The 26,515-nt window shown below is 43.3% G+C and overlaps 2 protein-coding genes across 2 annotated transcripts; both read right to left on the reverse strand.

The window, feature by feature from the left end:
- Window positions 1-9,460: 9,460 nt before the first annotated feature.
- LOC128321676 (uncharacterized) lies at window positions 9,461-13,738 on the reverse strand. The gene is given in 5 exon segments (XM_053242042.1): window positions 9,461-9,624; window positions 9,723-9,836; window positions 9,924-10,090; window positions 11,288-11,996; window positions 11,999-13,738. Coding segments are annotated over 5 exon segments (2,541 nt in total). The 5' UTR covers window positions 13,386-13,738.
- A 10,015-nt stretch (window positions 13,739-23,753) lies between these two features.
- On the reverse strand, window positions 23,754-25,980 carry LOC113523950 (uncharacterized). Its single transcript, XM_034313570.2, has 6 exons — window positions 25,924-25,980; window positions 25,478-25,822; window positions 25,234-25,326; window positions 25,012-25,110; window positions 24,875-24,912; window positions 23,754-24,698 (listed from the first exon to the last, which is right to left on the reverse strand). Exons 1-6 carry the CDS (start codon window positions 25,973-25,975, stop codon window positions 24,579-24,581), a joined length of 747 nt encoding a protein of 248 aa, XP_034169461.2. The 5' UTR covers window positions 25,976-25,980; the 3' UTR covers window positions 23,754-24,578.
- Between the last annotated feature and the right edge of the window lie 535 nt (window positions 25,981-26,515).

The raw sequence follows: 26,515 nt of genomic DNA on the forward strand, positions 1-26,515 counted from the left end.
TCCTCCTTGTTTTCAAATTAAGATTAAATTAGAAATTCAAAAACAACTGGAAAAAATTGTGATTTAAGAAAACAATGTGTTAGATTTAACTAGAGCTAATTGCTGATATTGGCTGTATATTGGAATGATTTTGGTCTAACTGTAATGTGGAGGTATTTACCAGCTGTACTTACAGCTGCATTTAAGGGCTCCTGAGTGACACAGTAAAAAATCGTTCACCCTATCATCTCGAGCTCTAATCCAAACGATACCACAACCATCTGTGGCCTGGTGTCCAAGAGAGCAAAACTGGCCGTGCTCTCGGGGAGGGAGGGACATACTCTCTCTCCCCTGTCAATCACAGCAACACTATCCAATCATGGGCATCTGTGAGTGTGTTATTCTGCATCCTGATGTTGCATGAGCAGCATTTCGAAAAGATGCAGCTGGCTGGCTTCACATGTCTCGGAGATAGCACGTGATAGCCTTCACCCTGCCTGGTTGGTAGCTGTTGTGTGATGGGGAGACCTAACTGGAGGGAGGGAATTGGCTATGAACAAATTAGAGAGGAAGTCATGGAAAAATACAAAAAATGCATTTAATTAAATAAAATCTGAAGTGAATATACAAAGCAGTAGTCCTCTTTATTTCTAAGATTTTTTTTTGTAACTTCAAAGATAACATCATATTTTCCACATCACATCATGTACATGTTTGAGAGTCCAGGGAGGTGTATTAGACATATCACATACAACAAATTAAGAAAATGATGTTCCCCAGTTTTTAATAATATGAGTCACACTGTAAATCATGTAAAATAAAAATGAAATGAAAATTATAACTTTGCACTTCATCAGTCATTAATATACTTTTTTTTTATCCATTTTAATATTTACTATTTGGAATTTAATTTCAGTTTAAGCAGTAGAATCTAATCAGTAACGCAGTAACCACACGGTTTTTATATTTAGTCCTCTTACAGTTTAAGCCCCTTAATATTTATGGAAATATTATAGAAATATTGTAACCATAAAATATCAACCACAAAATGTGTATTCAGGTTTGATAATATTTAATCCTCAATGGTGTAGATGTATAGAGCCGGTATAGTGCACACGGTGACACAGAGACCTGAAAGTGATCTATATGACCTTAGATAGGAATGGGTAGCCTGCAGGAAATGTATAACACGGAGGCCTGAAAGCGCCCTATACGAACTTACATAGGCAGTGGTAGCCTCCTAAGTGGGGAGAGCAGGAACAAGCTGTAAATTTAAGTGAGAAAGGCTGCCTTAAACCATAACATAAGCATATATGGGAATGTTGGGTCTTGTGGAAATCAGGATGTGGAAGCTTTTTCATGTCAGTGTATATAAGAATGCCCTTCTGAAGAGTTGGGGAGCTTTTGTCTGCAGACAACTGCTCAGTTTAATTCTGGAAAGAATGAAGTCTAATAGCGTCAACAACCAGGCTCTCCAGAGTGATCTTTGATCTGCATGAATCGCTACAACAACATACGTAATTTAAAACACATAATCATGCATTATAGTTACTGATTTACTGACTACAATTGGGAAAAATGAAAGCAGTGGTCTGGGGTTTTGCTTCATCTGAACCCTGCTCCGGTCTGCATTGTGTATGGAAGCTATCAGCGCCACACTGCATGCCGAGTAATGTGATTGGTTCAACTTGTCACCTGTTTCAAGTTTAGTGATGATGGGAAAACGGTCAGACTTTTATAAGACTGGAGCACTGTAATTATCTTACTCTTGTGGTGTGAGTGTTTGTACTGAGAACATACAAAAGAAAACGGCTTCTCTTTGCCAGGTTTTCCTGCACAATGCCATGCCATGCTTGTAAACAGTGCTGTTGTTTGTTGCATGTCTGTTGGTACCAAAGGAAAATGATAATTAAAAATAGCAAATGGATGAACATAAAGTGATGTATGTAAAGGAATTCTTCCATGTGAAGGCAAACCTGCAATTATAAGCCTGCCCCAAACAAGCCCAGAATCAGTCCTGAGTGCAGACTGAAAGCACTCTTGAAGCATTTGAAGAAGTTTTACTGGCTGCAGCAGCACTTTCTCACATCACACAATGCTTTCACTTTAACAAAAACAACACTGACTCAGACTTAAGAGTTTTAGCCAGCAGCTCACACTGACTTATTTTGCGTCACTTCAACAATCCAAACGTCTTTATGTTAGAAGTAAACACTACAGCACGGGTCAGGAAGCTATCAAAGTCAAGCGAAAGAAACAATCATTAACAATCTGACATTATCAGCTCTTAAAATATTCCTTGTAAGTATATATGTGTGACTAGCGGTAGGCAAAGATTCACTTTGGGATCAGGTGGACAGTCACTCAGTTTTCTTTTATTGGACCTTGCACAAACACGACCAAAGGCTGGTTAACGTATAGTGGACTGATGTTACTTGGAGGTTTTAATGACAGCGAGAGATATAAAGCTCTGCTTTGTAATGTCCAGATAATGTCCAAGGTGACCGTGAACATATAGTGGACAGAAACTCAAAATAAATCATACATTTAAAAAAATAAAATATAAAACACTCATTCCATCATTACTTCCATCAATTCACATTAATACAAAACAACAATAAACTAAGTGACCATCAGTTTATGAATTACATATTTTTTTAAAATGAAACTAGCTACATAACTCAGCATGTGTGAGCAGATTACACATGCTCTAATGCTCAGTCTCAATTAGGGCTGGATCCAAGATGGCGGTGCGGCAGTAGCACGCAGCGGCCACTCCGGATACAAAATGGTGCTTTTTTCGTCCTTAGGCCGACTTTTTAATGGCACATGGACATCGGAGCTACCGGTGTTCGTGTTTACCACTGCCAGACACTTATAAACCTCAAACACTACAATACAGCCTCTCTGCAAGATGATCTGTTGGAGAAGCTACGCGATCTCGGCTTGCTGCGGGGACCAGGCCTCCAGCCCTCGGCGTCGCCCGATGCCGGTGGCCGGGGGAGGGGACGTCGCAAGCGGTGCGCGAGAAAGCAGAAGCGCGGCAAGAGGGCGGGGGTTCGTGCTAGGATAAAAACAAATGCGGCGTGAGTTTAGAGACTGCTGTGTCTTTGTTTTCACGGAGACGTGGCTCAGCGACAGAGCTCTGGACGCCGCCATTCAGCTAGATGGGCTAGCCTCGTTTCGTGCCGACAGAAACACAGCTCTGTGCGGTAAGGCTCCGGGGGCGGCTTGTGTGTTTACATCAACATGGAATGGTGCAAGAACTCTGTGCTAGTCTCTAGTTACTGCTCATCGCTGGTGGAGTTTATGACTGTTAGATGTAGACCTTTTTATTTACCACGGGAATTCACTACTGTTTTCATAATCGGTGTATACATTCCCCCCAGTGCTAACGCTAATGCTAAGGAGGCGCTCTGTGTACTGTATGGGGCTATTAGCGAGCTGCAGAATTCACACCCTGATGGACTGTTTATTGTTGCCGGAGATTTCAACCATGCAAATCTCAAGTCAGTGCTCCCTAAATTCCATCAGCATGTGGACTTTGCAACGAGAGGGAAAAACGTGCTGGACCTTGTTTACACAAACATCCCCAGCGCGTACCGCGCAGAGCCCCGCCCCCACCTCGGCTACTCAGACTACATCTCTGTTATGCTAATACCAGCATACAGACTGCTAGTCAGACGCTCCAAACCGGTTCTGAAGCAGGTGAAAACCTGGCCAGCAGGAGCCATCTGTGCTCTTCAGGACTGTTTTGAACACACTGACTGGCACATGTTCAGGGAAGCGGCAACTGACGGCGACTTCACTGACTTGGAGGAATACGCGACATCAGTGACCAGCTATATTAGCAAGTGTATTGATGACGTCACCGCCTCCAAGACCATCACCTAAAGCTCCAACCAGAAGCCATGGATGACTGCAGAGGTGCGTGCGCTACTGAGGACCCGCGACTCCGCCTTCAGAGCAGGCGATAAGGTGGCCCTAAGAACAGCAAGGGCCAAACTATCCCAGGCCATCAGAGAGGCGAAGCGCACACACGCTCAGAGAATCCACGGCCACTTCAAGACCAGCAGAGACACCCGGCGCATGTGGCAGGGCATCCAGAACATCACCAACTACAGGTCATCACCATCTGCCTGTGACAGTGATGCCTCCCTCCCAGATGCGCTGAACGACTTCTACGCTCGGTTCGAGGCACAGAACGGCGTGACGACGAGGAAGATCACCCCTTCTCCCAATGACCAGGTGCTGTGTCTAACCACGGCTGACGTGAGTAAGACTCTACACAGAGTCAACCCATGAAAGGCTGCTGGACCAGACAACATTCCTGGCAGGGTGCTCAGGGGATGTGCAGACCAGTTGGCAGATGTTTTCACGGACATCTTCAACACCTCCCTGAGCAGCACCGTTGTTCCGACGTGCTTCAAGGCCACCACCATCGTCCCCGTGCCAAAGAAGTCTTCAGTGTCCTGCCTCAATGACTACCGTCCCGTTGCACTTACACCCATCATCACGAAGTGCTTCGAGAGGCTCGTCACATCAAGACCCTGCTGCCCCCCTCACTGGACCCCCTGCAATTCGCTTACCGCCCCAACCGCTCAACAGATGACGCCATCACCACCGCCCTCCATCTGGCCCTCACCCACCTGGACAATAAAAACACTTATGTTAGAATGCTGTTCATAGACTTTAGTTCAGCATTCAATACAATCATTCCTCAGCACCTGATTGGAAAGCTAAACCTGCTGGGCCTGAACACCTCCCTCTGTAACTGGATCCTGGACTTCCTGACCGGGAGACCTCAGTCAGTCCAGATCGGGAACGGCCACCACACTGAGCACCGGAGCCCCACAGGGCTGTGTGCTCAGTCCATTGCTGTTCACAATGCACAGCTCAAATCACATCATCAAGTTCGCCGATGACACGACCGTGGTGGGTCTCATTAGCAAGAACGACGAGTCAGCATACAGAGAGGAGGTGCAGCGGCTAACGGACTGGTGCAAAGCCAACAACCTGTCCCTGAACGTGGACAAAACTAAAGAGATGGTTGTTGACTTCAGAAGAGCACAGAATGACCACTCTCCGCTGAACATCGATGGCTCCTCCGTGGAGATCGTCAAGAGCACCAAGTTTCTTGGTGTTCACCTGGCGGAGAACCTCACCTGGTAGCTCAACACCAGCTCCATAACAAAGAAAGCCCAGCAGCGCCTGTACTTTCTGCGAAGGCTGAGGAAAGAACATCTTCCACCCTCCATCCTCACCATGTTCTACAGAGGGACTATCGAGAGCATCCTGAGCAGCTGCATCACTGCCTGGTTTGGGAATTGCACTGTTTCAGATCGCAAGACCCTGCAGCGGATAGTGAGGACAGCTGAGAAGATCATCGGGGTCTCTCTTCCCTCCATCACAGACATTTACACCTCACGCTGCATCTGCAAAGCCACCAGCATTGTGGATGACCCCACACACCCCTCTTCACACTCCTGCCGTCTGGTAAACGGTACCGAAGCTTTCGGGCCCTCACAACCAGACTGTGCAACAGTTTCTTCCCTCATGCCATCAGACTCCTAAATACCTAGAACTGGACTGAAGGAACACACACACACACACACACACACACACACACATACATATACACACACACACTTATATACACACACACAACTGAACTGGTCCAAAGGAACTCACGCATACATATATATATATATACATATATATACACACAACGGAACATCCTCTATGCACATGCATTGCACATGTTTTGCACATGTCTTATTATTGCTGCTACTACTATGTTTATACTGTTTATACTACCTCAGCTGTAATATTTGCACTACTGTCACTTTATCACTTTCAACAGGACTGTGTACTGGTCGGCGTCGTAGTTATGTACTGTCTGTTCTGTCTTGTGCTGTCTGCACATGTTTGAACTTGTGCACTTTACGTTAATTTATGTAATTTATGTAGTCCCCGTAGTTCTGTGTTGTCTTATGTGGCACCTTGGTCCTGGAGAAACGTTGTTTCGTTTCACTGTGTACTTGTATATGGCTGAAATGACAATAAACTCCACTTGACTTGCCTTGACTTGACTTGAATTTCTTACAAAGAACATGGATATTACAAAATAAAACACATATCTGGAACAAACACGACCAAAGACTGGTTAATATACAATGGACCGATGTTGCTCGGAGGTTTTAACTGAAATAAACAGAGGTTCAGAGTTCACATGCAGGTTGATGGCGCAATTAGATACCCTCGGCTTTAACATTGCAAATATCATACACTGGACCTGACCAACAGAATCTGAACGCTGATAGATGAAAGAAGTAACCTTTTGTGTGATTCAAGCTCTAAACCTGCACCTGAAAACAACCATAATTCATTTTAACTTACAATGGAGCAATCATCAGAGCAACTTACTGACAGAAAGAGATATAAAGCGTAGCACCACCCCACCATATAAGGTATGCAAATATATGTAAATATAGTGGTGCAACAGCCAATGGTAAGTTTTCCCAATTTCAGCATGAATTTAACATTCTCTCCCTCTCTCTCCATCTCTCTCTCTCTCTCTCTCTCTCTCTCTCTCTCACTCTCTGTTGAGCTACACATGCTACTTCTGAGATGCCAGTGGTGCTGACCACTTCTGCTCCCCGGACCTGCCCGACCCATCCTGATGCCCCAGTTCTTGTTGGAGTTCTCATCGCTTGAGTTCGCTCACTGCTGCTGGTGGTGGCCCCATATGGACTGCCTGAAGAACTGTTTAGATTGCTGGGGATGATGCCTCCTGGGGGCTGTGGAGATGGCTTGGGGATCACATATGGGGAGCTGTACCGAAACGGCTTGGGACTGTGATTGCTGTAGTGGCTTTGGGGCTGCAGTTGCCACGAGCACCTTCGTACTCAGGGCTCCATCAGTGGACAGTGGATAGATTTTAACCAACCGGACTTCTTGCAAAAACTGTGATGAATTTACTGGTTGCACAATTGCACTATTTGTCCATGTAGTAAACAATAATTGAAGGGATTGATATCCGTTGCACCCAGATGAGGATGGGTTCCCTTTTGAGCTTGGTTCCTCTCAAGGTTTCTTCCTCATATTGTATCAGGGAGTTTTTCCTTGCCACCATCGCCTCTGGCTTGCTCATTAGGGATAAATTCACATATTTACAGTATATTTTTTGTGAATCCATTTATTTATGTAAAGCTGCTTTGTGACAATGTCCATTGTTAAAAGAGCTGTACAAATAAAATTGAATTGAATTAAATTTAACAGCAATATTTGACCTCCGTTACATATGTTGTGATGACAAGTATCAATATTCAGAGTGTATTTTTAATGTTAAACATTTTAAGGAAGTTATATATTTAATGACCTGTTATTACCTTCTATCAAAGCCACACATTTCATGTGTTAATTAACTTTCTAATGACCAATGCACACCTGCCCTTTTAATTTTGATATTCCATGTTATTTCATAACATTTGCATATTTGATTAATTTTTTGTTGTAACTTTAAAATTTTATTTTACATTTTATTTGAACATAAACATTACAATATATGCATACAATATCATTACATCAGGTGGTGAAATCAGTTACAATTGCAGGTAAAGTTTCATTATTTTTGCAAAGACAAAGAAATCCAAAACGAGAAGCAGCATCAAAGTCGACAAACAGGCAGAAGTCAGGAGATGTGCAAACAGAGTTACTTGGGCAAGAGACAAAGACATAAACCAGAATCCAGAAACGTAGTCATAACCACAAACACAGAGACAGAAGGCTTGGTATAGACAGGTATGTGACACTGATCATATACTTCATATTGAGCTGTTGAAGTGAAAGTCTTTAAGTAGTGTGACTGTGATTGAGTCCAGGCATTTGCAATCTGAATAATGGTGAACATGAGAAGGTACGTGAAAGATGGGTGTTGTAGTCCTGTTTTTAGGCCTGTCTGTGTTACGTGAGCTGGAGAGCACTTCCTCTTCCGGTGTTGATATGACACATTAACATAATGTGGCATGATGGACTACTGCCTATCTGCCCTGTGATGTGTAGCACTTACTACATATAAGTTTGTTGGACCAGTACTAGGTTCGAAGGAAGAGCTGTTACTAATGGCTAAATAAACAAGAAACACCACAGACCAAGAATAAGTTTAAATGCCGGCTTGTTTATCAAAAGAATTACTCAGGGGTAGGGGTAACTATAATTTGGTACCAGATAGACATTCACACAACATAACATAAAATACACAAACCTTTGCATAGAAATGCATAGTTTCAGTTCAAACCTTTCCCCTTTTTTATAAAGAAAACAAATATGAATTTCTTATTATCACATCTACTTAACCTATTTGGTTATAATGTCTAATTGTTATCTGAGCTCAATTTTAATTTTAAATTTTATCTATTGCAGGTTTTTATTTAGTTCCTACTTTCAAATGTTAAGCTATTTTGGTTTACCTGTTTAGTTCTCTTTTAAATCAACATAGGCCTACTTTAGAATCATGAAATTAGCATTTGTAATAGGCTACTTTCCTACTGGCAAATTTTAGGCTATTTCAAGCTCAACCCTTGAGCTACAGTCAGCATCTCGACATCAAAACAGCTGGAAAGTAACACTTCAAAATGCAATATCAAATCCAGTCACAATTCAATAATTCAACATGTAACATACAACATTGTAGTGAATGAAGTCACAATCATCAAAATTTCTATTCAATCAGTCCGTTAGCAGGGAGTACGCGGTAGCCTTGCTAGCGACAGCGCCAGGCACTCCATACAGTGTTCATATGATCCAAGGGAAAATTCAGTTTAGGTGAGGACACGCTTACCGCGATGCGGAGATTCACTGTCAGCTCAACGAAAGTCGGTAAGCAATCGGCTTACTGTTCAGAGTCCACGCTCTCAATAAGCAGAAGATTTCTCCCAATGTAACTCACGGTCTAGGTTCTTCAAGTGGGTGGCTCGCCATCGAACATCCACGTCCATGTGCTCGACGCATGGGCTTCAGCAGTTCGCGATTCTTCCCGGAAAATTAGTCAGCTTAACAAGATAATGTTCAAAATAACCACAGTCTATCAACATAGACAGAACGCTAAATAAAACACTTCAAAACACAAAATAATTATCAGTAATACTCTATGTTTCTTTCTTTCAATTTGCTCAAGGATTTAACACGCCATGCAACCCTTCATCTCTCGTTTTTTCTCAGCTCTGTCGGCCGCTTCTTTTTCTAAAAAAAAACATTAGCAGCTTTCCGATTGGCTGACAGATATGCAATTCCTTAAAGTAACAGAACTATTAAACCAAACTGACAAATAATTTACCATCTGATGAAATACTGTTTTTATCCTTTTTATCTAGTTTAAGGTTGCTTTTAATCACTACTATGATTTTTTTCTTAAATGATGAAATTCTGCTCAATATTTTTCTTATGTAATCACTATATGTTAATTTATGGCTATCTACACCTAGGTTACACCCAGATGCCCCTCAACAATCTCATTATCGCTGAAAAAGGACAACTGTCTGCAGATCAAGTCAAACAGAACTACACCCAGACTCCAGACAGTAGCAGGAATGCCAAAATACTCTGCATAGAGAACCCACTCAGGAGGCCAGTAAGCCAGAGTGCCTGAGTGAAACATGAGAGAAAGAGACACAAAAAGATCACAAAAATATCATAAAAAAGATTCTCCACAGTTTGTATCCGCATATCAATTCTGAACTAACCTGCATAGTCCCTGTAGAGTTCATCCGTCAACAAATCGCCACAGCCAAAGTCGATCAACTCCAGCGTCTCCGGATTGATCAGAATATTCTCAGGCTTGAAGTCATGGTGAAGAACTCCACATTTACAGCAGTGATGAGCAGCCTGAACCACCTGCTACATGACCTCTTGGGCCACTGGTTCAGGCAATCAATGGTTGTTACATCTGCAGAATTTATAAAGCTCTATGCAGGGGATGGGTTGCTCTAGCACCAAGATGAAGAAAGTGGATGTCTCCAGCCATTCCAGTAGCTCCACCACATTCTCACATAGAGGAGACTTGGACACCATCTCCATTAATGCCACCTCCAGAGGCAGGCTGCGTGTCTGTCTGTGATAAAATTACAAACACACATGGTTAGCATGGAGGGAACATATTTAAACGTTCACACTGATACTGTCGTGGCAAATACTTGTGCAAATCAGAATAAGAAAATGAATTACAAAAACGTCTCCAGGTTACGTATGTAACCATGGTTCCCCGAGGGAACGAGACGCTGCGTCACGAAACGCTATGGGAACGCTCCCGCGTGACCGCGCTCTGAATCACGTGTCTAATCCGTCCAATGGATGGGCGAGACGTCACGGGCGGGGTGAGGTAGCGACCCGGAAGCATAAAAGCCCGAGCGGCGAGCCCCACGTTAGCTTACTGGAAAACGAAGCAAGCGCCGCAGGGACGCCGGAAGTGTGGCACCGAGACGCAGCGTCTCGTTCCCTCGGGGAACCATGGTTACATACGTAACCTGGAGACGTTCCCCTTCAGGAACTCGAGCTGCGTCACGAAACGCTATGGGAACGAGTATACCCACGCCGCCAGACTTACAAGTCCCTGCCTCCAGGAGGAGGCAAGCCTAAGGCACAAGGACAGAGGAAACCTGGCAAAGGTCAGGGGCGTGGACCATCCCGCCGCATTGCAGATGTCCTGTAAGGACACACCTGCCAGAAAGGCCTTAGAGGCCGCCACCGCTCGGGTAGAGTGAGCCTTGACCCCCAGGGGACTGGGGAGACCAGAGGACTCGAAAGCCAGAGAAATGGATTCTACAATCCACCGGCTGAGGGTCTGCTTAGAAGCAGGAAAACCCCTCTTAGGGGGACCAAAGCAAACAAGCAACTGGTCCGCCTTTCTCCACAGGGCAGTTCTGTGGACGTACGCGTCCAGTGCTCGCACTGGACACGTACAATTGAGCTTCCGATGGTCGGGCTCCCTAAAGGGAGGAGGACAGAAAGCCTGCAGCACGACCGGCCGTGGTGCCGAGGAGGGGACTTTCGGTACGTACCCCGCTCGGGGGTACAAGAATGCTTTGGCCAAACCAGGCGCAAAGTCTAAATAGGAAGGGGCCACCGAGAGGGCCTGAAGATCCCCCACTCTCCTAAGAGAGGAAATTCCCAAGAGAAAGGCAGTTTTCAACGTCAGAAGACGGTCCGAAATCTCCTCTATGGGCTCGAAGGGGGGTTTGCAGAGAGCCTCTAAAACCACGGCCAGGTCCCACGAGGGGGCGTACAGTTTCCTCGTAGAGGGAGCTCTGGACTGGAGGATGGTCTCCACAACCTCGGTTGAGAGACCGGAAGCGCGGAGTTGTGCCCCCTCAGAGGCCACACCCACAGCTTCCACAGCTCCGGGCGGGGGTGAAGATGGCCCCCCGCCTGTGAGAGGAGATCCCTCCTGATCGGAATCTCCCATGGGGAGCCGTCTAGGAGGGAAATCAGGTCCGAGAACCATACTCGGCCCGGCCAGAATGGGGCTACTAACAGTAGACGAATTCCGTCCCGACGCACTCTCTCCAGAACTCCCGGGAGCAGAGCGACCGGAGGAAAGGCGTACAGACGCAGCCTCGGCCACGGCTGTACCATGGCATCCAGTCCAAGAGGAGCTGGATGAATCAGAGAGAACCAAAGGGGACAGTGCGACGTCTCCTGCGTCGCAAACAGATCCACCTGGGCTCTGCCGAACATACGCCATATGAGCTCCACCACCTCGGGGTGGAGTCTCCATTCCCCGGGCACCGGCCCCTGCCTCGACAGGGCGTCCGCTCCCACGTTGAGATGACCAGGGATGTAGGCCGCTCTCAATGAGAGGAGGTTCCCTTGGGACCACACAAGGATCTGGAGAGCCAGCCTGTAAAGGGGGCGCGAACGCAGACCTCCCTGGCGGTTGATGTAAGAGACCACCGTCGTGTTGTCGGTGCGCACCAACACGTGGCGGCCTCTTAGGTCTGGGAGAAAGTGTTTCAGTGTTTCTCCAGGCGGTTGATGTGCCAAGTGAGATGGCGGCTGCTCCACAGACCACGGGCAGGACGGCCACTCATGACCGCTCCCCATCCGGTGAGGGACGCATCCGTCGCTAGCACTACGCGGCGACCAGGAGCTCCCAGGACCGGGCCCTGAGACAAGAACCCAGGTTCTCTCCACACAGCTAAGGCACGGCGGCATCGTCGTGTGACCTTGATCATGCGGAGCGGGTTTCCTCTGTTTCGGAAAAAACCCCTGGTCTTGAGCCACCACTGTAGGGGTCTCATGTGCAGCAGGCCAAACGGTATCACGTTGGATGCAGCTGCCAATAGGCCCAGCAGTCTCTGAAACTGCTTTACAGTGAGTGACCAGCCTACTTTCACTCTCGCGACCGATGTGAGGACCGACTCGATCCGAGCAGGAGACAAACGTGCCTGCATCGTGGTCGAATCCCACACGATGCCTAGATAAGCGGTTCTCTGAGCTGGAGAAAGCACGCTTTTCTCGGCGTTTAGTCTTAACCCCAGTTCCTTCATATGGGCGAGAACGGCATCTCGATGCCGAGCCGCCATCTGCTCTGAATGAGCTAAAATCAACCAGTCGTCGATATAGTTCAGTATGCGGATGCCCCGTAGTCGCATAGGAGCCAGGGCAGCATCCACGCACTTCGTGAAGGTGCGGGGTGAGAGTGCTAGGCCGAAGGGAAGAACCCGATACTGGTAAGCTTCGCCCCCAAAGGCGAACCTCAGGAACTTCCTGTGCGGGGGAAGGATGGAGATGTGGAAATACGCATCTTTTAGGTCGATCGTGACGAACCAGTCCTCGGACCTGATCTGAGACACGACCTGAGTGACCGTAAGCATCCTGAACTTCAGTCGAGCGACTGAGAGGTTCAATTGCCGCAAGTCCAAAATGGGACGCAGCCCTCCCCCCTTCTTGGGAACAATGAAGTACCGGCTGTAGAACCCTGACTCCCTGTCGTGAGGAGGGACCACCTCGATGGCCTCCTTCCTCAGGAGAGTACGTACTTCCTGCTCCAATACCAGAGCCTGCTCGGGACCCACCACAGTGGGAAGAACCCCAGAAAAACTAGGTGGAGGCGAGCCGAACTGAATTCGGTAGCCTCTTTCTACAGTACGCAGGACCCAATGAGACACATTTGGCAGAAGTTTCCACGCTGCCAGAAAGCTCACTAAGGGAATCAGCCTCTCGAGACTGACCTCTGGTGTAATAGAAGCGGTTAGCTGGGTGCCCTGAGGCGGCGAACTGACATGGGGGAAATGAGCTAACCGCTGCGAAGGCCTCAGGAGAGGCCGCGAGCCTCCCAGACCCGCTACGTTGCCGGGCGAGAACTGGGAGAGGCGCTCGCCGGAGACCGCTGCGCCCTGAAGCACCATAGGTGGCAGGGTTGGCAGATCAACCTCCTGAGGGCACTGGGGGGACCCGGGCACCGTAAGATGAGGTGTACGCCGCGTCGCCCCAGAGGGGCCCGCCCTCGGAAGCCCTGGGCCAAAACCATCAGGGCTTCTTAGCCGCGGCCCTTCTGGACATGAGGACGGTCCTCAGATCCGCCTTAGCGCCCGAAGGGCCGGGCCCAGAGCGTCGTCGCGACTCCTGCTCCCGCCTCGGGGGAGCACGGGAGGCGACACTCTGCTTTTGGGCCTCCCTGTAGGAGGGGGCCGTACACGGAGGGGGCTGCCCCCGCCCGGCAGCCCCACGAGCTAGAGAGCGACGGGGGAGGAACCGCTGAAACGCCGCTGCCTGAGCACGGGCCTGCTGGTATCTCTCGACGAAGGAGTCTACCGCGTCGCCAAACAGGCCCGAGGGAGTAAGCGGGGCGTCCATGAGTCACCCCGCCCGTGACGTCTCGCCCATCCATTGGACGGATTAGACACGTGATTCAGAGCGCGGTCACACGGGAGCGTTCCCATAGCGTTTCGTGACGCAGCTCGAGTTCCTGAAGGGGAACAAGGGGTTCTGGATGCCAAAAATCAATAGACTTTATTGAATCAAACAACAAAGCCGAGATGGTCTACAGACCATTTGATTTACATAGTCGTGGCTCATGCTTTTATACAATTCTAAAACAATGATCTCATTAGGTGGAGTTTTCTCTTTTTTTCTTTTAATCACACACCTGCCTCTCGCCACAATTATTTCACTGTCCCTTTATGTTAGCTTTAACCGTGACGGAGGTCAGTCAGTTTATTTTTTTTTTAAATGTTAACATTTCTTCACACCCTTAACAACGCACTATAAGAAATCACAAATGTCAAACTGGTGAAAAAGATACAAACTTCAGGTACTCTGGTAGAGAAAAGCACTTTCCCATGAGAAAGGATAGAACAGGCCTGAACTGAAAAGATACAATTTATGAATGAGAACTGTGTGCTTAGTGATTTCCCACAAGCTAGAGTCACATTGGTTTCGTTTTAGTTTTCTTGATTCACATACACAAACATTCTCTATAAATGGTTATTTTCTAATTAATTGATTAGAACTATGCTTAAATACTGATTTACCATAGTCACACTCTCTTCATGATTAAAATGCACTTCAGAGTCATTCTTAGGCTGAGGTGATTTGAGGTCATGATTCAACACAGTACAATACTGTTATATAAATACTGATTGACATAATACTAATTAAGAGTTAACCGGTTAACGGAAAATATGTCCACAATACCTCCACTTTGACACATCTGCGCTAACATGTCCACTCTAAACTGAGTCAAACAGAGACCAGTCTATTTAAAGTATGACCCTTTATATACGTATATATTCACTGTCCACTTTATTAGGAACACCTGCACATCAGTCATTCATGTGACCGCACATTGCAGATCATGCAGATCCAGGTCAGCTGTCTGAGACTGGACAGTTATGAACACTGTTAAAGATTGCAGATTGATATTTTTCCAATCTTCTCCTGTCCAGTTTGGGTGAGTGTGTGTCCAATGTAGCCTCAGATTCCTGACAGATGCTTTTCTGCTCACCATGGTTGTACAGAGAGGTTATTTGAGTTCCTTTCCACTCTGTCCATTCTCCTCTGACTTCTCATCAACAAGGCCTTTTCCACCATCAGAACTAACATTCATTGGATGTTTGTTGTTTTCTGACCCATTCTATGTAAACTCTGTGAGGGATTGTGTGTGAGACTGTGGGTGAGATTTTTCCTCATTCTGGTGTTTGATATGAACATTAACTGTGGCCAATAAATGTATATAGTGTATATTGTACACCAATTAGCCATAACAGTAAAACCACTGATTATCTTGTTACAATGGTAACTGTCCAGGGGTGGGATATATTAGACAGAAAGTGAACAGTCAGTTTTCAAAGTTGATGTGTTGAAAGCAGGAAAAATGGGCTAGCGTAAAGATCTGAGCGACTTTGACAAGGGACAAATTGTGATGGCTAGTTGACTGGGTCAGAGCATCTCCAAAATTGCAGGTCTTGTGGGGCGTTCCCGGTATGCAGTGGCTAGTCCCAACCAGAAGTGTTCCAAGGAAGGACAACCGGTGAACCTGTGACAGGGTCATGGGAGCCCAAGGCTCATTGATGTGTGTGGTGAGCGAAGGTTAGCCAGTCTGGTCCGATCCCACAGAAGAGCTACTATAGCACAAACTGCTGAAAAAGTTAATGCTGGCTATAATTGAAAGGTGTCCAAACACACAGTGCATCTCAGCTTGCTGCGTATGGGACCGTGTAGCCCCAGATGGGTCAGAGTGTCCATGCTGACCCCTGTCCAGCACTGAATGTGTCTACAATGGGCACGTGAGCATCAGAACTGGACCATGGAGGAATGGAAGAAGGTGGACTGGTCTGATGAATCATGTTTTCTTTTACATCATATGGACAGCCGGGTGCATGTGTGTCGCTTACCTGGGGAAGAGATGGCACCAGGATGCACTTTGGGAAGAAAGCTCTGCTGGGAAACCTTGGGTCCTGGCATTCATGTGGATGTTACTTTGACACCTACAACCAACCTAAACATTGTTGCAGACCAAGTACACCCCTTCATGGCAACAGTATTCCCTAATGGCAGTGGCCTCTTTCAGCAGGATAATGCACCCTGCCACACTGCGAAAATTGCTCAGGAATGGTTTGAGGAACATGACTACGAGTCAGGATGTTGAATTGGCCTCCAAATTCCCCAGATCTCAATCTGATTGAGTGTCTGTGGGATGTGATGGGGAAAACAAGTTCGATCCATGGAGGCCCCACCTTGCAACCTACAGGATTTGAAGGATCTGCTGCTAACATCTTGGTGCCAGATACCACACACACCTTCAGAGGTCTTGTGGAGTCCATGCCTCGATGGGTCAGAGCTGTTTTGGCAGCACAAGAGGTACCTACACAATATTAGGCAGGTGGTTTTATGTTCTGGGTGATCGGTGTATAGTGTGTGTGTGTGTGTGTACGTGTGTGAGTGTGTGTTTCTCAGCACTTTAAAACACAGCACTGCAGTCTCAGTAACACACACAACATCCAACTCCTCCATATAATTTCATACAAATATCTAATATTTAATATTATTTTTATTTTATTCCTCTTACATCACAGCAATTTACTTTTTAGAGACATTTTTATTAATGTATTTTACTTGATGGATGTAGTTTTTTGTTTGTTTGTTTTTTTATATACTTATGTTTATCACCTTTATTTTACTTTTACTTTTATTATCTGCTGTTTTTTTTTTCTTTCTGAAAGCCTTACATTTGGGATGTTTTCTCATCATTTTCTCTTATAGATTCTAGATTTCTAGAATGTAAAAAACAATATTTTTATTAGATTTTACAGGTTAAACTATCATGAAATAGCTCATTGTACAACTTGCTTTAACTTTTGTTTTGTAATTTATTTTGCTTGGGTTTTGAGTTTTATAAAGATTTTTCTAAAAAAAAATCTTGTGAATATTGTAATTACTTTAGATTAGCTAAAACATTTTTGAAGCCAGTTCATTTGTAAATACATTTTCCACTTTTCCAGAAATACTAGGGGCCTTTAAGTGCAACAGGGCTGAATATAAAAATGATTGATTACTGAATTACTGATGAGATTTGACTCCTTAACCTGAAACTAAATTCCAGATAGAAATTTATCTGAATGATGTTAATGACCATAATTAATGAATTTTCATTAAAAAAAATTTAATCAATTTTCAACATTTATTAAAAATTCTGTTCAGTTTATAATTAATAAACACATCTTCTAGATCAGCACTTTTATTGACTCCAGTCCTTCATTTGCAGCTCATGTAGCTAATATTACTAGGATAGCCTTCTTTCATATCAGAAATATTGTTAAGATAAGAAATATAATGTCACTACGCAATGCAGAAAAAACAGTTCATGCTTTTATTACCTCTAGTTTGGATTACTTTAATGCCTTACTGTCTGGAAATTCTATTAGGTGCATAAACAAGCTTCAGTTAATCCAGAATGCAGCAGCCAGAGTTCTTACTAGAACCAGAAGATTTAAGTTTAGGCTGAAAACATATTTCTTTAGTCAAGTCTTTTGTGAATAGTTTTTTCTTAGGTAAAGGAGCAGATCTGGAGGGCTCATGGGCATAGAGTATTTAGGGGAACTGGGATATTTGGATGCTGTTGTCCCCCCACTCTTACACGTTCACTTAGGTTTGTTGACGGTGGAGTGGCTGGCTGCTTTATGTCCCAGGGTGCCCTCATGTCTGTGTTACCGTCTGGATCTCCTTTTTAGTTATGCTGTCATAGCTTGTCTTGCTGGAGTCCCTGCTTGCACTCTGTACACAATGTACAATTTCTTTACCCATTACGTGACAATGAGGATACCTAATAATCTCTTTCTCTCTCTCTCTCTTTCTCTCTCTCTCTCTCGCTCTCCCTCTCACTCTCTCCCTGTCGAGCTACACATGCTACTCCTGAGATACCAGTGATCCAGACCCATTCAGCTCTCCGGGCCTGCTGATCCTGATGCCCTATTTCTGGTTGAAATTCTCATCACTTGGAAATCACTCGCTGCTGCTGATGAACATATTAGTCAAGAAAAATATAGATGTAGAATCCTCTCAATGGTAAAATAAACAGAACTGGTGTTCAGTAGGGTCTCTCCCCTATAAATATGTCCTCAGTAACAAAATAAGAGATCTACTTTTTATAATACTGCATAGCTTTTACCCTGTTAATGCTGCTTGAAGCATGTGAATGATTTATATGTTTTTTGTAAAGGAGATACAGAATCTATTGTATGCTTATTTTTATTGTGTATATAGAAGGATTGGTAAAGAAATACCTTTTAAAAACCACTACATTTTATTACTCTTTGGTAACCCTTTATTTAATTCTAATGAGTGCTTTAAAATAAATTTTTTTTATAACAAGAGCTAAATTTCATTAACACAAGTCAATATCATATATCATTTATACACAAAGATCTGTGCAATTATATATCTGTATTAAGGACAAGAAATTTTGTAAATCTATTACTTTGCTAAGGCTTTTCAGTTTTATTTAAATTACAGATGGTATTTTTTTATTATTATTTTTTCTTTGTTTTTGTCCTCTTATCTTAATATGTTATGTTAATGGGTCACATCAACACAAAAAGAGGCAGTAGTCTCCACCTCATGCAACACAGAGAGGCCTAAAAACAGGACTACAACACCCATCCTGGATTCTGGTTTATGTCATTATTGCTTGTACAAGTAACTCTGTTTGCACATTGACTTCTGCCGGTTTGTTGACTTTGACCCTGCTTCTCATTTTGGATTTGTTTGTCTTTGCAAAAATAAAGAAACTTAACCTGCAACTGTCACTAATTCTGTCGCCTGACAAAATACTTCGCCAACACATGGAGGAAGCAGGTTTCCACATGAGGGGACAGGATTCGGCCTCCCAAGGCCATCTTGTCAGTTAAGAACAGCAGCAGATTGCCATGATGAATGCCCAGCTAGAGCAGCTAACCAACACGCTGAGACCCATGCTGGCAACTACAGTGGCACCCTCTCAATCTGCTTCTTCGCCCATCGCGCACCCCGCCACACGCTCAGGTGATCCCGCTTCATGTAAAGGTTTCATCTTCCCTGTTAACCGATAAAACACTAACCTGGGCTACAGCCATCTGGCCCAAGGATGAGAGCACACCAACTCCTAACGTTTTCTTGAGCTTTTTCAGCACGTGTTTGACCATACTCTGAAGGTAAAAGATGTGGGCAAACAATTCCTCTAGCTCAGTCAAGGCCACCAGATTGCCGCAGAGTTCGTGCTGACATTCCTCACCCTAGCCACTGGCAGTGGCTGGAACGAACCAATGCTCAAAATGGCATACTGGCAGGACTAACAACCCTCATAAAACTCACATGCTGTGATGACCAAGCCTCAGTAGACTCCCTCATCTGCCTTGATAACCTGTTGAACAGCTGGCAGGGAGAATCTCAATAAATCCCCTCATGCGAGTCCAAGCATCTGAACCTATGCAGCTGGGAAAGTCTCTTTACTGTTTCAGCTCTGATCGACTTCAGAGTGGCTGGCAACTTCATGGACAGCTGCATTATCTCGAGATTGAATCTGTCCATGCAGCCACTCTGTGACCTACTGTACAGCCAAGCCCTGGATGGTGGACCTATGGGAGGGGGTTCCATAACTCATAACAAGACACCCATCATTCTCCAAGTCAGTGCTCTTCATCAAGAGCAAATCTCCCCACTAGTCACCATCACTAAGAAATTTTCACATTGTGATGGGATTTCCTTGGATGCATAATCATGATCTACAGATTTCCTGGTCCAAGAGAGAAATCAATCACTGGTCACTGCATTGTCATAACCACTACCCAAGTTTTCAGCAAAACCAAGGCAAGCAGCCTCCATCCTTACTGGCCCTATGACTGTGCTATTGAGCTCAGCACCAAGCCTCTTCATAACTGAATCTACCCCCTCTCAGGTAAAGAAACTCAAGCCATGGGTAAATACATCACGGAAGCCCTGAAATAGGGGTATGTAGGATCTGAAGTGAACAGGCAAGGAAAGCAAAGAAGCCATAAAGCTAGGAATCCTGCTCCCAGACTTTGCAGACCCAAGTTAATTACCGTTTGTTTACAGTACTTTTAAGTATAATGACTTTTAATAATGAATAAAAAATAATGACTTTTAAGATGATGCACCATAGTTTGGAAACTTGTTGCCTCTTTTAATGTCATTCCGTATATGTATCATGCTTATAGCCACCGGGTCATTATGATGCTTTTTGATCGTTTAACAGGGATCATAGTGTTCGTGTGTGTATCAATAACAGCAGGTATGTCATGTTTGGTATGTATATGATCACTATTGAATTTCCTAAGGGTTGGTATAAAGTGAAATTGAATACAATGTATTACATGCATGTTACCAAATTCCTTACCAAAGTTCTAACCTAACCTATTGCAAAGTTTGCAAAGCACATAACTCAGAGACCAGAATGTTAATTAGTGTCAGAGGAGGAGAATACAGTTTACACTCTGACCCAAGATCCTGCTGATTGGAGCAAACACTTTGGGGTCAGCCCAACTGGAAAGGGTTAAAACCTCCAGACAAAAAGGAAACTCTGAGTCTCATCCAACACATCTTTGCGAGAGTCCATCAACATCTTCAGGGAGTCTCTATCAACATCTTCAAGGAGTCTCTACCAACATCTTCAAGGAGTTCTCTTCAACTAACAGCTCAAGAGAGTCTCCATCCACATATGAAGGTCCACCGGGTTCGCGCCTCACTCTGTTTATCTTCCTCATTGGTCTTTTGAGACGCTACATAAGACCCACCAGACCGCCGACCAATCAACATCACTGGAAACTCCTTCCAACCAACAATGCAACGGGGGAATCCTGGCAACACAAACGCAAGTATAGTACCTCCAGATTCTCGCTGAACTGGTGCATTTAATACAAGTTTAAAGCCCTTCTAAATGAATGTTAAATTAAACTGATAAGTTGATGGTTCTTTCAGGTCATGGTCTGAGAAACTGCTAGAAACTTGGAATTTCATTCACTCTCTTTTCAAAGCCATTTTCACCCCGTTTACATGTGTGTGTGTGTTTGTGTTAGATTAGTTTCTGTGTTTTAGAATAGTAATAAAGTCTCGTCTGATTTTTAAAGGCCAGTGTCTTGTGTCTCTGTGCTTCAAATTTACTGCCTTAAACTGCCAATCTTGTTACTGTGCTCTTAATATAGTATTTCACTATATTTAGAATATTATTGCCCGTGGCCACGGAGGTAATATCCCATACAAATTTAATAAATACACTCATATTAGATTAGCTGATCTGCTAATCCCCTACACATTTTGGAGAATATATCAGCTTAACCTAAACAGCTAACTTCCTTACAGGTACATTCATCCCTCCACCTCACCCGCCTTGGCTGAATTCATCTTTGTGAAAAAGAAAGGAGGAGGTCTCAGACCATGAATTGATTACTGTGAATTAAATTAAGCCACTGTCAAATACCGTTACCCTCTGCCTGTGGTGCCTGTTACACTGGAACAGCTGAGATAGGCATCTTCACCAAGCTCGACCTGAGCAGTGACTACAATATCATCCATATCCGTGAGGTCAATGAGTGGAAAATGGCCTTTAGCATATGTGATTTTTTGTGTTCCAGCATTGTTCCAATGCCTCATCAATGATGTCCGCGAGGACATGCTAGGCAAGTTTGTCATCGCCTACATCAATGGTTTTCTCATATACTCCCCATCCAAGGAAATTCACGTAACTCACATCAGAAAGGTTCTAGCATGGCTCCTAGAGAATCAACTCTTTGTCAAGGGGAGAAATGTGAGTTCCATGTGTCCACTATCTCATTTTTCTGCTATGTTATCACCCAGGAAGGAGTTCTCATAGACCAAGACAAAGGTCACCACCGTAACAATCTGGCCTATCCCCACTACAGTCAAGGAGCTACAGAGATTCCTGGGCTTCACCAATTTTTATTGAAGGTTCTTTAAGGGATTCAGTTCCATTGCCACACTCCTCTAATGCCATTCCAGTGTGTTTTAGGTTACTAACCTTCCCTGTTCCCATGGAATACCATCCCTACCAACTCTCCTGCAGTCGACAAATGGTTCAAGCAGAGTGAGAGAGGTTGCACACCAACACTTGGAACAAATGGCATAAATGAACAAAGAATTAGCAGACAGACATTTGGATACAACTTCCTCAACCCGGAGATAGAATGTGGCTCTCCACTAAGGACATCCGAGCCACACACAGATGCAAACAGCTGACACATCGCTACAGTGACCCATTCAAAGTTCACAGAAGGAACAATGAAGTGACCTACAAGCTTGACCTTCCATGCCACTGCCGCCTTGCCCCTTCATTTCATGTCTCCAAACTCAAACCAGTCACCTAAGGTCCCCTAGCTGTGAACATCCTTCCCCCAACAGCCTGCCCCAGCTCAGCTAGACATGGAAGGACAACCCAGTCTTCAACGTGAAAGACACCCACTGAAAAGAAGGCAAGCTAAAATAACTCATTCAGTGGGAGGGCTATAGACTGGAAGAAAGCTGCTGGATCGCAACCTGGGATGTACTTGACAGTCTAATGTGATGTGGTGTCATGGCAATGGTGGAAGAGGCGCTGCACACCAGGTGACAACACGGTGCAGCCTACAAACAGGGCTGCCAACCACAACTCCCAGAGTATAACACAGCCTACACACATGGCCACTGAGGACTACAACACCCAACCTTGATGTATTTTCTCATATTCATGTTCACCATTATTCAGATTGCACATGCCTGGCCTCAATCACAGTCACACTACTTAAAGATTCTCACTTCAACAGCTCATTGTAAAGTATACGCTCAGTGTCACATACCTGTCTATACCAAGCCTTCTGTCTCTGTGCTCTAGTGTTTATGGTTATGACTACGATTCTGGATTCTGGTTTTTGTCTTTGTCTCTTGCCCAAGTAACTTGTTTGCACATTTCCTGACTTCTGCCTGTTTGCTGACTTTGACCCTGCTTCTCGTTTTGGATTTGTTTGTCTTTGCAAAAATGAAGAAACTTTACCTGCAAGAGTCACTGATTCTGTCACCTGAAGATAATGCATCCATATATTATAATGTTTATGATCAATTAAAACGTAAAATAAAAAATGTAAAATTGAAAAAAAAAAAAAAAAAAATTAAATGCCGTTAATGTCATGAAATAAAATGGAACACCGAACTTAAAAGAGCATTGTTAATTAACAATGTTAACAACACATGAAACATGTGGCTTTGATAGATAGTAAGAACAGGTCGTTAAATATATAATTTCTTATTATTGTTTAACATTAAAAATACACTCTGAATGTTGATACTTGTCATCTCAACATATATACTTACAAGGAATATTTTAAGAGCTGAAAATGTCAGATTGTTAATGATTGTTTCCTTCGTTTAGCTTTGATAGCTTCGGGACCCATGCTGTAGTGTTTACTTCTAACATAAAGACATTTCAATTGGTGAAGTGATGCAAGATAAGTCAGTGTGAGCTGCTGGCTAAAACTCTTAAGTCTGAGTCATGAAATCACAATATTATTTCTGTTAAAGTGAAAGCATTGTGTGATGCAAAAGAGCGCTGCTGCAGCCAGTAAAACTTCTTCAAATGCTTCAAAAGTGCTTTGACACTTGGCCCAAATAATTAAGTCTGCACACAGGACTGATTCTGGGCTCGTTTGGGGCGGATTTATAATTGCAGGTTTGCCTTCACATGGAAGAATTCCTTTACATACATCACTTTATGTTCATCTATTTGCTGAGTTTATTATTATATTCCTTTGGTACCAACAGACATGCAACAAAGAACAGCACTGTTTACAAACATGGCATGGCATTGTGCAGGAAAACCTGGAAAAGAGAAGTTGTTTTCTTGTTTGTGTTCTCTGTAAAAACACTTGCACCACAAGAGTAAGATAATTACAGTGCTCCAGTCTTATGAGAGTCTGACCGTTTTCCCATCATCACTAAACTTGAAACAGGTGACAAGTTGAACCAATCACATTACCCGGCATGCAGTGCTGTGCTGATAGCTTCCACACACAATGCAGTCCAGACCAGGGTTCAGAAGAAGCAAAACCCAGACAAACACTTTCATTTTTCCCAACTGTAGTCAGTAAATCAGTAACTACAATGCATGTTTATGCATTTTAAGTTATGTATATTTCCATAAATATTAAATGGCTTAAAATGTAGGAGAACTACATATAAAAACGAGTGGCTACTGTGTTACTTAGGAGATGATGAAACTCTTGAGAGTTTCAGAATCTGAAAAAAATATTATTTTTTACATTCCAGAAATCTAGAAACTTTAAGAGAAAATGCTGAGAAAACATTGGAAATGTAAGGCTTTCAGAAAGAAAAAAAAAACAGATAACAGTAAAATAAAAGTGATATAAAATAAAATTAATTAATTTTAAAAAACTACATCCATCACGTAAGGCTAATCAGCACATTAAAAAGTTTGGAAATGGTGCTAAAACTTACAGCAATAAAAATGTTTTTGTCTGATTAAAATATGACACGTTTGTCTACAAACTTGTTAAATAATTACATTTATATAGTTTTTCAAGTCTGAATTAATTTCTCTTTATCTATTTTATTTTAACTTGTGCATAAACGTCTTCATAGCTCTTGTCTCTGGAGGTTCTGGAGGATGAAGGTTTCTTAGCAAAAGTCACAGCTGCATAGTTCAAGACATCTTGATCATCAGCCTGATGAAGAACAAGAGCCATTTATAAACCAGAGAGGATTAAAAGATTATAAATAATTATTACATTGATATTTTGTAAATAGATGTCTGTTAAAATTCTCTGTGTATTGTGGATTGTAGGTCAGATGTGGAATTATTTATCAGAATATAATCACAGTTAATAGAAGAGTGGATTACCTGATTAGTGGGAATTTGATGGTTTCTTGATGAAGCACCTGAATAATACACATAAGTTTAAATGTAGAAAGAATTCACATTTTGGTGACAACTTTATACAGTAACTCAATAAATAATAATAATAAAAGTAAACAAACCTTTTCTTTGATTTTTAAATAAAACTCCAATCAGAACCGCAATTATAATAAGAGATATTATTATGGAGGTTGTTAAGGCAATAATCCAATATTCATTTCCTGAAACGATGAAAATGCACAACTTGTATAAATATTGTATGATTCATTAACAGGAAAAGGTTTTAACTAGAGAAAATTCTGTTACAGGAAGTGAAAGGAAGCTTATTTGATCAAAACTCTTACCTTTTCCATTGTTGCAGTCTGAACCCTGGAGTGTAACAGAATCTGTGTTCTTGTTAACCGTTCCAGGTGTACGACAGTGTTTCATCTCTTCACCTTTACAAGTAAATTGGAAAAGCAGCAAATAAACAGAAATGATACTAAATATGAATAATGTGAAATATTCAACATTTAATGCATATGTACACATAATTCTGGTTAAAGTGTTGATCTGGAATTAGCAAGTTATCAGAGTAAAAGTGTTTACCTTCAAATTGCAGATGTGTTCCAGATGTGAACTTTAGTATATTTCCCTCCAATTCTCCACAGAAATATTCTCCTCCATCATCTTCTATCGTTTTGATAATGTGGAGATCAAACTTATGGTCATTTACAGTAATACTGAAGCGGCTATCTTTGAATCCCTCATCAAATGTGTAGCCCAAAGTGTTACTGTATGGTTTTGCTAAAAACTGAGGTAATTTTCCAAAACTCTGTCTGTACCAAACTAAATTATTTTTGTCTTTCTCCATGCTAATGTTACACTCCATAGTTACATCTTCTCCACGCTTTACTGTTTTCACGTGAAGCTCCTTGATGTCAGAAGTTTTTACTGTAAAAAAGCGTTCAATAATTAATGTTTAATGATGTCAGTAAATTACCTAAATATGTAATATTACTATTTTAAATGAAAGTTTTGAAAATGTTACTCACCAGCTGTGCAAAGACAAAGCAGAGAGTAAAGAGCGACAAAGAGTGTGATCATCGTTCCTGTTTAGACAAAGTGAGGTAATGAACTTGTGTGTTCAGTAGAAAACCAGGTCCAGACTCACACCTGATTGGATGTTTTGAAGCTGTGGACTGATTTGATTGGTCCATTAGCTGTAAGGAGATGTGAAGTTCACAGTGAATTCTTGTCTATTCTGATACTGTGATGAGTCACATGACTTTACAGATATGATATACTGGAGCTCTATCAGTCCTGTGTGCTGGAACCTCTCTGATAGAAGAAGTTTAATGAAGTGCTTTTAGGTCAGCAGATCTAACAACCCCAGAGAGAAATAATGTGTAATCCCGCAGTACAGTTTCAGTATGGTCCTTTCACAAATCATTTGTCTAAGGTAGAAAATGGAGTGAGCGCTTATACAGGGTTTTACGGTAACCATCAGACATTTGGGGGGGGAAAGCTCATTTGTATTATTTAAGATATAGACAATAGAAGGGTTTACAGTAGAAAAGGTTACTTTTATTCTTTATTTCTTTTTAAAAAGATGTTGCATACAGCAGTTAATGAGAAAGTGCGTAT

Source organism: Pangasianodon hypophthalmus, chromosome 19, assembly GCF_027358585.1.
Source record: "Pangasianodon hypophthalmus isolate fPanHyp1 chromosome 19, fPanHyp1.pri, whole genome shotgun sequence".
NCBI classification, from domain to species: domain Eukaryota; kingdom Metazoa; phylum Chordata; class Actinopteri; order Siluriformes; family Pangasiidae; genus Pangasianodon; species Pangasianodon hypophthalmus.